This window comes from Haliaeetus albicilla, chromosome 2, assembly GCF_947461875.1.
Source record: "Haliaeetus albicilla chromosome 2, bHalAlb1.1, whole genome shotgun sequence".
Classification (NCBI taxonomy): domain Eukaryota; kingdom Metazoa; phylum Chordata; class Aves; order Accipitriformes; family Accipitridae; genus Haliaeetus; species Haliaeetus albicilla.
Genome location: NC_091484.1, coordinates 65308072 through 65321735, shown reverse-complemented (window position 1 = coordinate 65321735; position 13664 = coordinate 65308072). Strand labels below are relative to the sequence as shown.

Here is a 13664-nt window from a genome sequence, read left to right as displayed (position 1 = left end):
AAAGGTAAGTGCTGTTCTTGGCTGTCCTTGCCTGGGATTCATTATTTTTTTGAATATAACTGTAAATTTATGGCAATTTCTAGTTTTAAAGTTAATCAAGACAGTGTGGTGATAAAGTATGATTAAAACATCCATTTATTAAAATCTTCATCTTTACAATAAAATGCTGAAAGGATTTATCCAGAAATCAGTTGTTTTGCAAAATATCATATTGAGATTTTTTTAATCTCCATATGCAAATAATTTTTAATTAAAAATCTTAATTAGTTTTTGTGCTAATCGGTATAAATCTTAGTGATCAACTTCATAAGAAGGTAACAGCCATGTGAATTTAGGCACCAATTCAAGTAATCAATCATAGCTTTGATTTTTGTTTTTTCTTGGTTGAGTCGTATGGGAAACTGCATGCACAGGCACTAAATGATGAAATGCTTAACAGTAAGCTCAGAATTAAAGTTAGAGGTTGCAGATTATTTAGTGCCAAAAATAAAACAATCATTCCACATTTCTTTGTGTTTTATATAGAATTTCTGAACTACTACTGATGCTTCTAGCAGAGGGAGTGTCTCCCAGTTTCAGGTTTCGGAAACTGTGTGAAGCTTTAACCTAGCCTTGGTATCCTTAGGCCAGTCATTTTTGTTTGTTTGTTTTTAATGGGCAAATTCTCATATTGCACTTGGAAATTAGCCTATAGTTAGAGTAAGATATAACATAAAATCAATCAAAATGTTATTTGGAGATTTATAATGCAATAGCCCCTCTGTCAAAGAACAGAAATAATTATGCTATATTATGTTAGTGGCTGGTAAGGACTGCGGAAGCCATATGAACTTTGCATAATGTATTATCTTTTTAAATGTTTGGGCATTTTAAAGAGATGTCTTTGTCTATATCTCACTGTTTGTCTAGCGATGTACTGCTTGATACTGTAGTTTTATTCTTACTCTAAAATAAGATGTCATTTTTAGTGAGGGCAAGTGTCCACAAGAGTCAAAAATGCTCTGTTGTGTTTTGCTAGTTGCAACACCCTGACACCTATTTCCTAAGTATTTTCTGTCGTTAAAGAGAAATAAAACAAAATAAAATATTTTGGGGGGTTCCAGTATAACTTATGTCAAGGCAGTAAGCAAGACCTAAGAACCTTTTAAAGAAGTTCTTTTTCATTGAAACAGAGTTAAATTTTACCATTTGCAAACACAGTGTAATAGTGCATTATTTGAATAAAATATTACTCACTTTTGATGAATCCTTCAAATCAAATGGTACAATCAAGATCTTTTTTTCTTCTATTTTTTTATGTCTCTAGACTCCTCCCATGAAAAGACACAGGGCTTTTCTCCACTGTCCTGTTGGCTAGAGTTGGGCTCTGAGGCAGATTTTATACTGTAAAATATAGTGTCACCACACGGCAGTAGCTGAGTCATGTAAGATGTGCTAGAGTGAGCTGGGTTGTACCTGCGTAACAACATTCATGCTACACAGGTGGTGTTGGCTATGGACAGATGTTCCTTTTTGCAAATAGCTGCCGTGCTTTAAGAAGGGACTGCTCCCTAGCTGCTTGTTGCTGCCCCTCTGCTGAAGATTTCTGCCCCCACGCCTCATCCGGAGAGGAGATCAGAGGGAGAGCTCCCTAAATAGCTTCCAGCAAAGCAGCAGGATTAGCTTAAACAGAGACGAAGGTCTGACATGGCCTGAAGCCCACTAGGAATCTCTCCGATGATCCCTTCTGCTGGCACAGGAATGGCCAGCTAGGTCCAGGAGAGGATTTCTTTTCTGTGGTCTTTGTTAAATGTCTTTGTATTACTGTGCCAGGCAATCCTCCTCGTGTTGACACAAAATAGCCTGTGATGCCTAATTGTGGATGTTCATCAGACCTAACAGCCCTGGAGCCGTCATTGTCTGTTGCAGTTAGGATAGGAAGATACTTAGAAGGTCAGAGCCCACTTCTCCCTGCCTGCCTTTGAAGTAATTTTGTATTTCATTTAGGATCAAAAATGCAAATTTCTCCTTTGCTTGATTGCCAGTAATTTTATTTTCTTTTTCCATGATTTATTAAATCTTTGTATGTGTATTTCTGCCATTTCCTTAACAGCTTCATAGGAAATTCACAGTTAGAAGTCATGTATTTTCTTTTAGGTTCTTTTTTCTTTTTTTTAACTTGGAAAATGCAATACCCTATGACAATGGCTGTAACAAGTTGTGTGTGGCTGAAAATTGGCTTGGCTTATACCTGCAAAATCTAACAGCTCCAAAGTAAGGCTTAGACTGCATGATGACCCAGTAGCTGAGTATCTGTTTTCAGATGTTTATAGCAAGCTCCTAAAATCTCGACTTTTCTTTTTAGTAGAAGAACTCCCCTGAAAACTAAGACTGGATTTCTGTCTCCGGTGTGCAGGCTCTGACAGGCTAATAAGGAAGAGTGATGGTGGCAATAAAAAGGGTCTTGGGTGCATTCTTCAGATTTCACTGGTTGTAAAATGATGGCCCTGCTACAGAAGGGCCACAGAGGGACTCGAAGTGAAATCTAGTCTGGAGAGTTTGAAGAGACTGTTGTGGTGAAGTGACGTCCCTATCAGCTCCAGCTCTCCACGTTGTTTATGGCCATGGCATCAGAAGCTAGTGCCGAATTAAGAGTATTTGAGACTACCTTTTTAACCCAGAGAATAGAGATGTATGTTTCTGATTTTTAATGATTCACTCTGTTGAAATTGGTGTGAAATGATCAACAAATCTCAATGTCAAAATTTGGAAATTAATTTCTTTCACTGAAGAAAGCGAGTGCGTTTGGGGACTTGCATAACTTCTTTGTGGTATTGGAGTTGATGACTACCACTGTGAAGGTAAACTGGAAATGAGAGAAAACTTCCTCATGAGCTGATTTCACATGCATATATATTGACATAAATCCTAGGTTTTAAGTCCTTGTTTTGATGGAATTAATATGCTGAAGTGTGTAGGTATGTGTACAGGTAACATGTTAGATCTTGCCTGTCACATTAAGCCAATCCCTGAATTTAGCTGCCTTTAGAAACTGCAGACTTTAAAGGATGTGTAATGCTCTGTAGTCATTTAGCAAATATGAAATGGCAAGAGAGAAGGATTTTTATAACCTTGTGAATAGTAGAAATAAGTCAAGATTGAAAGAGATCTGGGGGAAAAATATTCAGATAGGATGTATACCCTTCAGCATGCAAGAAGCTGCCCTTGTTAGAAACTAACTTTGCATGCATAATTAATTTGAGCAGCGCATTCCGTTTCTTACAACTAGAAGAGAAATTGAATTCAGGTGTTTGGTGAACATATGGGGGATTTACTGTGAATTTATGACCTGTGGTTTGAGTGTAAAACCCCAAGATACTAGCTGATAAAACTTAATGAAGCTTGTGCAGAGAAGCTATTTTTATTTGCAGTTTTGTAATTGATACATTTTGGGGGCTTTTTTACACCCCTCCCCCTCCTTTTAATGCCTTATTCCCAATAAATTCTTTGACACTTAAGAAAAACAAAAGCAGTTTAGGATAAACCTTTCTATGCCTCCTTCCAGGTTATAGCTGCACCATGTTACAAGTACATTTGTAGTCTAACAAATTTGATCTCTTGCTCAGCTGATTTTTTTTCTCAGACTGACTATAGCAATTCTGTAATCATGCAGCAGCAATTTTATACGACGCTGGCCGTGGTTGCTCCTGTTTGTGTACCATGTCTATATATGTTAATATCCATGTGGTTGCGGAAAAGCTATTCCATGGTGTCTCAGAGAAGGACCATATGTAGGGCACACTGGAAGGAGAGGACCAGCCAAAAATGGTTACACTAATGTAAGCTCGAGGACTGGTATTTAGATGTCAAAAAATAAACCACAGCAAAAAATAATTGGAAAAGACCAACCTCCTCTGGCAAGCTGGTGGCAGGAAGGAGACAGTGCAAACTCTGCCACTGCTCAGCCCTCATCAACCCGGCAGTGTGTGGGCACAGTCATCTGTGTCACTGACAATTAACAATTCTGTTTAAAGTGAACAGACTAGCAGGCTGTGCATTGGAGTATGGTGCTAACTTTAAGCCTGGTAAAGGGCATACTTTCATTTTATTTTACGTCCGTGGCTTTTTGCAACAACTTGACAGTTTCTGCTTATCCACCCTCAAGGGCCATCTGAAACAGACAAATCCATCTGCTTGGAGTAAGCACCGTGGCGAGAGGGTGCTCAAGTTTCATTAAATGTAGCAGAAGCTTTTCTATTAGATTATAAACACTCTGCTTTCTGTTGGGCTGTTTTCATCCTGCTCAAGCCATGAAGAAATAGGCTGATTTTGTAGACACGCAGCTAGTTCTGAACTTTGGCAAGGATGGGTGCTGCCAACTAAGGCACAGCCACCAGAGCAAGGACATTGTTAATCCGCAATGGGATGGAAATAAACTCTTTTTCTGCTCCTCTCTACCTGTAGACACAGGTAGATTAAAATTCAGCTCTTGATTTTAAATATGACGCAAGTAATCTGTCCAAATGGAAAGGAATTTATTCTATACAAATAGGTGATAGTTATTTGCCAGCTTGAAGTAAATAAGAACCCATCTGTGTTTTATAACTGCTATCCAGAGATCTGAGCAGCCAGTCAGGCCAGCGAGTCCCTGGCAGCTCCAATCTGTGTTAAAAGATTTCAAGGTGTAAAGAACACTGTTTGTTTACTAACCTTTTGGTTATTCTAGTCATGTTGCAACTGCCTGGTGATGTTGTTAAGACCCTTTTCCATGCTTTTTCAGGCCAATAAATTTTTTTTTCCAAAGCTTTAGTCATCCCTGTTCAGTAGCATGTTTGTATCTGCTTTATCACACTGAAAATCTGTCTGTTTTGAAAGGATTACAACTCTGTACATCAGTGCATGACATCACACTGAGACATTGCTTAATGATCTGAGACTCTGATGGTCATTGCTGCAGCTGCTTGTTTCTGGAAATGTGTGACAGCTCTGGCCTATCTAAGCCTTGCTTACAGTTGCATTTTTAGCCCATGCTGGTGGGTGTGTGTTTTAAGGCAGCGCTCACAAAATAGTTGATTGTGAAATGTGCCATCTGCAGAGGGAAGGCAACGGGGTGCCAAGTAGACATGGGATACAAGGAAGCCCAGCGGCTCTGCAACCCAAGTTAGCTTTGGCCCTAAAAGCCTTTCCTTTATTTCTTTTAACACTTAATAATGACAGCACTTTGAAATAAGAACATCACTTGCATCCGATGCTAGGAGGTGCTAATTGTCTTCCCTAAATTCGCAGCCAGCCTGTTATTGAGTAGACATAGGGAAGGGCTGTCTGGGCAAGCTGAGGTTACTGTAGCGAGCTGTAATTCCAGTTTTGCTAAAAAGTTTAAAACTAACATAGGTCAAATCTTCAATAAACTTTGGACTCCTTCCTTTTCGCTTGTGGTCCTGAATTCTTGGAGGTGATTTGCCTTCAGATTTTCAGTTCATTTGTATGAAGAACTCAAACAAAACATGGTGCATTTAATTAAACTTCTGAGGACTTGCGCCATACATCTGCAAAAGTCAAAAGGGAATTTAAGCAGCAGGAACACCTGCAGCCCTGCATCCTAGTTGTCTGTTGATATGACCCTACCTTTCTTGGATGAATTCATCCAATAAGTCAAAATTCATTTTGCTTTAGACTGGCTAAGGACTCCTTACACTGGATATAATTTGTTTAGGTCTGTCTCGAGGGATAATGATGTGACTTACATAAAGAGTTGTAGATAGAACATCTCAGGACCTGAAAAGGAATAAAGTTAGGTCTGCACTTTTAGGTTTGCACTCCAAAATTTTATTCGTGACAGTTTTTTATTGTGATTATGATTTTTACTTTTCCCTCCTTCTGGAAGTATTAATTGTTGCCTGGGAGTTGAGTGAGTTGTCAAGCGGGTATACCAAGTGTTCTCTGAGTGCAGTGGGAGACATAAAAAACATAGCGAAAAAACACTGATAGTAAAATTAACTGGATGAAGGGAGGCATGAAAAGAAATGGGAGACAGCATGACAGGCGAGGATGGAGATGTGCAAGCCTTTGCTGGTGCAAAAGTTAGGACAGCTGAATAATTTAACCTAGAGAATCAGAACAAGGTTGAGAAGAAAATAGAAATGAAAGGAAGCCAATGTGAGATACAGTCTAAGCACTCAAATAATCTTCTTAAAAGTATCTTAGTCCCTCTTTAGCTGCCTACCTTTTCCCTTTTCCTCTTCTAAATAAAAATGTTTAATTTTTTTTTTATTATTATAAAACCGCTGACTTGACCTCACTTTATGTGCCTCACAGACTTTTTGAGCACAAAGAAATTCGAGTAGATACAGAAGTAGTTTTGTCTTTTAATTTAGCTCTTTCTTTTATGTGAAATAGTCCTTTTTTATAATTCACTTCTTTTGCAATTTTCTAAATTTGGGTCATGTCCCTTGCTTTTCAGATAAAATAGAAATATTGTTAAAAGATTTATCTTCTCTGCCATTATCAAACCTTTTTATAACTTTGAATAACTTTTCTTAAATCAGCTTGACTTTTTTTTTCTTTTTCTTTTTTTTTTTTTTTTTTTTGGGCATTAGAATAAGTTCTTCCTAGGTCTGGACACAAGTTAATCATAAATCCCAGGATCCTTCTTGTTGTTCCATCTCTGCAGTGTAAAGGGTGTCAAATTCATGCATTTGCTGTTTGGGAGGAGACGTACATTTTGACTTCATGGCTTCGACACTATGCATTTGCTAGCTATTCCTCTGTTGATGTAATTGTTTTAATGAATAACAATCACAAAATGTGCAGAAGTCCTCAGGTCTGTAATAATCCCTCCAGTAGCCCGTTTTAGGGCTAGTAGAGTATGTCTGTTCCTTACAGGGTTTAGTTCAGTACTTCTGGGGTTTATCTTCTGTTTTTCTTTGCCGTTGGATAACTGCTCCAGTGTCACTTTTGCATTGTGATCCCTTAGAGTTTGAAACAACCTTGATTAATGAAGGCTGATTATTTACTGATCATCTTGAGTACTTCAAGGTGTTTACGTATGGCACTTTTCTGGTAATTTTGCACCAAAGTTCAATGACATTTCTCTTTCAAGCATATGTTCTTATACCTGATATACTAATACTTGAAGTATTTTGCTACATTTAAGTGCAGTTTATCTTACCGAAAACACTGTCTGTGTGGAAAGTATTGGACTACTTGTTTGTCAGATTAACAATACCAGTTTTAAAAATCAACAGACCATTTAAAAGTATTTTGTATGTCTTGTACTGGATTGTGCTGATTGCATTTAAAATGTGCAGTGTATAGCAATACATGGGAAAAAACAAGTGGTTGTATAGTAAAGCTGGGCAGAATTAGACAATAAGGAATAAATTTACATAACATAAAACTGAAAATGGAGATAAGCTGTTTCACAAATTAAATTGAATTAAGGAAATAGAATTAGCAACACACCTACAATGAAGTGGGAATTTTGAAAATGCCACAATATTTCATTTCCACCTGTTCTAAATAAAACTTTCTTTTAATTGTACTTTTCAAAATGGCAATTTGCACATAGAAGTTGACCTACCCTACAAATAAAGCATTTCTTAAAGCTCCCATTTGCAAAAAAATCAAAGAAAACACTTCCCTAAATTCCTTCCTTTTCTTTGCCTTTGGGCTCAAAGAAAAGGAAAAAAAACCCAAACCTTTTAAAAAATTAGCCTTTGCTAGAACCTTGCTATTTTTTTTCTTTTTGGCCAACCAAGCACTGATAAGCTCCATTTAATGGCACTGAAAAGAGTGGGAGGTAAAGTCTCAAACACCTACAGCCTCCAATCCACTGCACCTACGAGTCCCGAAAGACACGGAAAACAGTCACAAATGGACTCCAGAATCGTCTCTTTTCATATGAGAGAAGACATGGGATATAAATTCACCATGTTTATTGTACCCTGCATCCAAGAACAGGAATCTATTGAATTGCTTTCCGTTGTCTCCCTGCAGATTTCTCTTTTGAAGCAAAGTAAGAGCTGACCATTCCTCATCAGCTCTTTTGAAATAAACAATGAAATGCAGGGTTTAAGAAGGCCATAAGAAGAGATTAAAATGCTTCTGGTTAGTCTTGATATAACATATTTGTTTGTCAGGCTTCCTGTGATTCCCACATTAACATGTTTGAAACATGGTGGGGGTTGTAGGGATCAGGTACGAGCTGCACAGCTGGGAAAACGGCAACGAGATTAATAAATATCCACTTTCCCTCTGCCCCGTGAAATAAGCCATTCCTGTGCATATTTCATTATGGTTTCACATAAATCTGCGCTATGGAGAGCAGATTACCTGCAACAGGCGTTGTGGAAAAACGGATGCTTTTGGAGAATGCAAGGTTCTGGGTATGCCGGTCGGTAGCGGCACGTCCAGGGCTGAGCCCTCCCCAGCCCGCCGGCATCTCCGGGGCATCAGCCAGCACCAGTCTGCTGCCTGAATGTGTTCCTGTGTATGGCACTGTCAGAGGGATTGCTTTCTGCTGGCCTCCAAGCCTTTTAATGCTTTCAGGCTGATCAGTTTAAAAGACTTGTTAAAAACAGAACTAAGGGATGACAGGCTCTTATTGATTGGGGAAAATAATCAAATTTTATATAGGTAGGGCCTTCAGACATTGTAATGAATTTGATGTGAATAAAGATCTGACGGTACTACAGTTTATTGATTGAGAAAAAGTATCTTTCCTGTTTATTCAGTAGCAGAGATCATTAGGACTTTTCTCTTAATTTCCCTCTATGTTAAGTCTGACACTAGCACATCCATTCCTCTTCATTTCTAGGAGTAACGTATACTGAAAAGATGCCAGCAACTTTTGATGACTTTTAGCAATAGCCTTATTCATGTTATCCTTACACCATCTGAAGTTTCTTTATAAGTCAAACAGCTTTATTCATCTTTAAAAAACCAAAGATCTTTGTACTAAATGCTTGGAAATTATTTTTAAGTCTGTACTCGTGCACTGCAGTAGCAGTCCTGTGCTAAGAAATTACAGTCACAGATGGCAGTTCCCAAGTATATTGATCATTTCCATCCTCCCTCTTTTAGCAACAGATCAACCCCTAACAATCATGACCGGATACAGCGCCTGAGACAAGAGTTTCAGCAAGCAAAGCAAGATGAGGACGTGGAAGACAGGAGACGTACTTACAGCTTTGAGCAGCCGTGGGTAAGTGTATGGAGCCTGTCAAACCTGGAAAGGCTGGCTGACTCCCGCTGTCCCCAGGCCGGTCGGGAGCGGACCGACAGGGACGCAGGGTCCTCTGCCTCCACACTCGTGCCCTTTCTCTTATCCCCATTTTTGGTTCATTGATGTTTATTTCACTTTTAAACTTCAGCCATCTGTCCTGTGTGGATATAGCATTATTTACTCTGTGTTTAGACCTTGACTCTGTGAGTTACTACTTGGATTTTTTTGCCTCAAAGGCAATATCAATGATTCTGAAATTTTCTAGGAAGATCAGAATAAAACACATGCTAACGATAAATAACTTAGAGATAACACGTAACCTTCTAAATGGTATTTTCTCTGAAGAAGTATCACTGTGATTAGTTCTTTTCCTTAAGAGGAAGAGCTATGTATTTTCACAGTAAAAAAGGAGAGATATGCATAATAGCATGCTTCACAATAGTACCCCTTTGCCACTTATATTAGCCGAGACAGTTCTGTCTTGAGATATACGTCCTAATTGATCATTTAAATCCTGTTCAATCTGATCTAACGATGTGATACAATTATGTAAATCCACATGCTTATCTTGTTTAATATAATTGAATGAATCAGTGTTGGTTTTTAATCAATTATGTATCCTAAATTAAGATCCTTTAAATATGGGACAAGTATTTTATTGTATTTTTGTTTAAAAATTCCACAGTAAAGACAGTGAAAAATTTGCTTGCATTCCCAAAAAAGTGGGAGCTGTATGATGACAGCAGTAGTATCTCTCACAGCTTCCTCTGAAGCGGGTGTAGGTGATGGGTTATTGTTACTTAGCATTACGATGCACACGAGACCAAGGTGGAAATAGCCAAAGATCCACATCTGTGTGTATGAAGTCACTGAGAACAACCTAGGTAACATCATAATGCATACGTCATCTTTGTTTGCCTATTGTGGTGAATATAGAAGATTTTTTGAATTTTGTTGGGTCTTTGTGTCCTTGTCCATCTTAAACTTACCAGTTTGAACCTGTGGTATTTTTGACATGCAGCATGGAGAGGAACAAAGGTAAATGTATCCCTAAATGACCTAACACTGCTTAACATACTGTATCAGTATACAGGCTCCTCTTTTCCCATGTTAGAAAACCTCTAACCTTCTCTGCAATTGAATAAATAAAATAAACATTTTTTTTATGACCAGATGTTTTCAATTTGGTGTGGTGAAGATAATGTGATGGCTTATCACAGTTATAGTGTAGCAGGTTTGGGGTGAAAGGGGGCTGGGTGTAGGAGGTACTTTCCATTATGCATATCAACTGCTGTTTGGTCTCCAAACGAGAGATTTGAGCAGCATTCTTGGGAAAACTGTGTATGAGAAAAACTTGCACTCTTGAAGACTTGGGAACTTAACTACTGAAGGTCACGGGCCAAATTGTTGTATATCTAAATGCCATAGCAACTTTAGACAGGCAACTTGGCTTTTATTATAGTTTCTTGTAATGAGCGAGGAGGGAATTATTTGGATGACAGGCTGATTACCTTAGGAATGGAATAATTTCCTAAATTGTGGGTCAGAACACTGACCTTTCCTTTTTCTCTTATTTAAACAAATGGGATCTCTATGTTTAGTCCCCTTCTACAGATCATGCAAATGAGCTCAAAGTGACTAATTCAGCTTAATGTATTAATATTAATTCTGAAGCTTATTGTTGCTTTTGTAGGAGCTGCTCTGTTGTTAAATACGTAGGTGACCAAATGTTTTATTTTAGATAAGTACTTTAAAAAAATTGGCCCCGAGTATTTTTGCATTGTAATTTTTTTTTCCCATCATGTTCTCTAGCCTTTCAAGATCACAATGCTTGGAAAGGATAAAGCAATGATCTCATCTATTTCAGCAGTTCACAGTCATTTCAGTGTTAAGGAGCCATAACCCTCTCTTAAGGAGTGTGTATTACTTTAACTTATTAGCCTGAAATGATGGACTTTATTAAGACACCCTCTCAAAACAGATCCAGATGTATTATTAAATACCAGCGACACAAAAAAATGCAAAAGTGGTTTATAATACGTGTGCAGGAAAATGCTTAGATACATTCATCAACATCTTTTCAGTCTTCTCCATCTGTAAGCTGTTGGTCACAAGCCACAGCAGTGAAAAGTGCACCAGTACATGGACCGTTGTTGAAAAGTGTCTTTTCACCTGAGGGAGATGGGTTGTGCAGCCTACATAAACAACAGGCTTTACATCCAGAGAAGCCTCTGAGCCGCATGACCGCAGCCAACTCTGACCTGGTTTGGGTAGAAAGAGAGGGAAAACCCATCCACGGAGAAGTGTGTGCTATGAGGTGATAAGTAGTTTGCATTTCTCATTAACAAGCCGATGGGAGGGTTGAGGATAGGGAACAAAGTGCTGATGTGATGTGGGACTATTGGTTACTTTAAGGAAGTGTAGATGAACACAAAGTTTGCAATGTAAGTAATGGATACTGATGGAAATCTAGCAGCTCTGAGGATATTCAGAGGAGCTCAATAGCTCAGAAACCCGCTAATATATTATCAAAATGTGAACATCTCCAACTCCAATCCATCCCGGACTATTAATGGCCTGTGAGGCAGGAGTCCAGTTACCTGTGACAAATACCTTCGAAGGTCTCCTCCACGGGTTGGAGGCAGATCCCCGTACCACGGCGCACTACATCATGCTGGCTCTGAGCGATACCTGTGGCAGAGAGACCGGCACCTGACCCCATCCCTTTCTGGCTGTGCCCATCAGGTGAAGGTTATTTCTCTGCAGATGAGCAATGCCACAGAGCTGGACTTTTTGCCTGGCTGTGTTTGCCCTGCCAGTGAACAAAATACTGGACTGTCTATGAGTGTTCATACAGCAGCAGGCAGCTTAACAGACACAAAAAGCGATAGCGCTGGAATGAGATGACACCATCTATTAAGCAGCGTAACATTTCTGCTCAAGGCCATTTGAATGATATACTGTTAAGTTTTAATAACTGACTAACTGTCGCACATTGAGGCATCTCTAAAATCCACTGGTTCTGCAACTGAGTCAAAGCTTTATGAAAAGGTTTTTGCATTTGTTTACTTTAAGATAACTTTCTCAGGCTTCCTGATATTTTTTTCTCTTTCATGGCTTTTTTATTTTCTATGTTTCAAAAGACAAGGTGCAAGAAGGTTTCAAGGGCAATACTGTATGCCTGATGTTACACAGGAAAAAACAAACAACAAGCAAACATAAAATGTGATTAATCCATTTCAATCCTGCTGGTGTTAATTCCAGTCAGAGTTTGCAGAAGTGTGTATCTGGGCATGTAGAATTGCATGGAATCACGGTATGTCTGCTAATATTTAAGGCCCTTGCTGTTGCTATGACATTTTTATACCAATGCAGGATTCTTTGGGCGCTGATTTTTCTGTTTGGTACCAAATTTGAGCCTCTGGTTTTTGTTCTTTTCTGGGTAGAATTGGGTCTGCTGAGGTTTATTCTTCCTTGCACCAGTCCTGGGGTTTGGGGGATTTTGGTTGTATTTTGTTCTATATCTTTTATTTTTGCCTAGTCACATCTTAATTAACAGATCCTCACCTTCAATAACAAAAACGCAGCGCTAGAACCCTAAATGTCATGGGAGTGAACAATCCAATTAAAAAAAAAGAGCATATTAAATCCATTGAAAACACTACAACTGCTTGCCAGTCCTGTTTGTAGAAGCATACCAACGATCAAAAAACCCCACAAAGATGCAGAAGGAACAAAACTTGGTGGCTTATTTCTTCATCTTTAATTAAAAAAAGCAGTGCTAAAAATGGAAAGTGGCAAATTCCATTCACAAATACATTCATCTCCAGTCATCCTGGATCTATTTGGATGGTGGGTGAAAATTGGCATCGAGAGAGCAGCTGAGCAAACTCTACTTTAAATATTTAAGAGTCAAATAAAAAGACTCTTTTTTCTAAAGAGAACAACTAACTTGGTCAAAATAAATATACTACCTGATTCATCTGAGTATAGCTTTAATTACGTGTACAAATTTGTGAAAGGTAAATAATTGCATGATTTTCATAGAGGAAAGACTCCAGAAGTCCTAATTACAGACTTAGGCATGCCCTGATAGAGAAATGCTCAGGAAATTTAGCGACCATGCCTTGTTTTTCTGCTGTTTGTTGGTGTGTAGATCTTTTCTCTAAGACAGATTTCAAGAAAAAGAAATTCTTTTTTATCTGTTTATGGTACTCATTTCTTATCCCTGTATTCAAGTCCTTGACCTAGTCAAAGCCAATATGAATTCTAAATAATCTAAAATTCTTTCAGTAAAAAAGAAGCCTGATTTTTATTGTTGTAACTTTGACTGTAGCATATTAATTTTACCTGAAAAAATAATAATAGACTATACTCAAAACAAACATTATAAAGTTTATGTCAGGCTGTAAATTATGTAGAATTACTCAACACATTAATGAGAAAGAAAAGGAATATATCA

The 13664-nt window shown here is 38.3% G+C and overlaps 1 protein-coding gene across 14 annotated transcripts in view; it reads left to right on the top strand.

Moving 5' to 3' along the window:
- Positions 1-13664, top strand: part of PARD3 (par-3 family cell polarity regulator) — a 462771-nt gene that overhangs the window by 438269 nt on the left and 10838 nt on the right. For all 14 annotated transcript variants that reach the window (XR_011323725.1, XM_069778120.1, XM_069778113.1 and 11 more), the window contains one exon: positions 9061-9181. Coding sequence is in view for 13 of the 14 variants with exons in the window: in XM_069778120.1 (XP_069634221.1) it covers positions 9061-9181 (121 nt within the window). In the remaining variant the exon portion in view is untranslated. Of the gene's footprint in view, positions 1-9060; positions 9182-13664 lie in introns of those variants that run through there.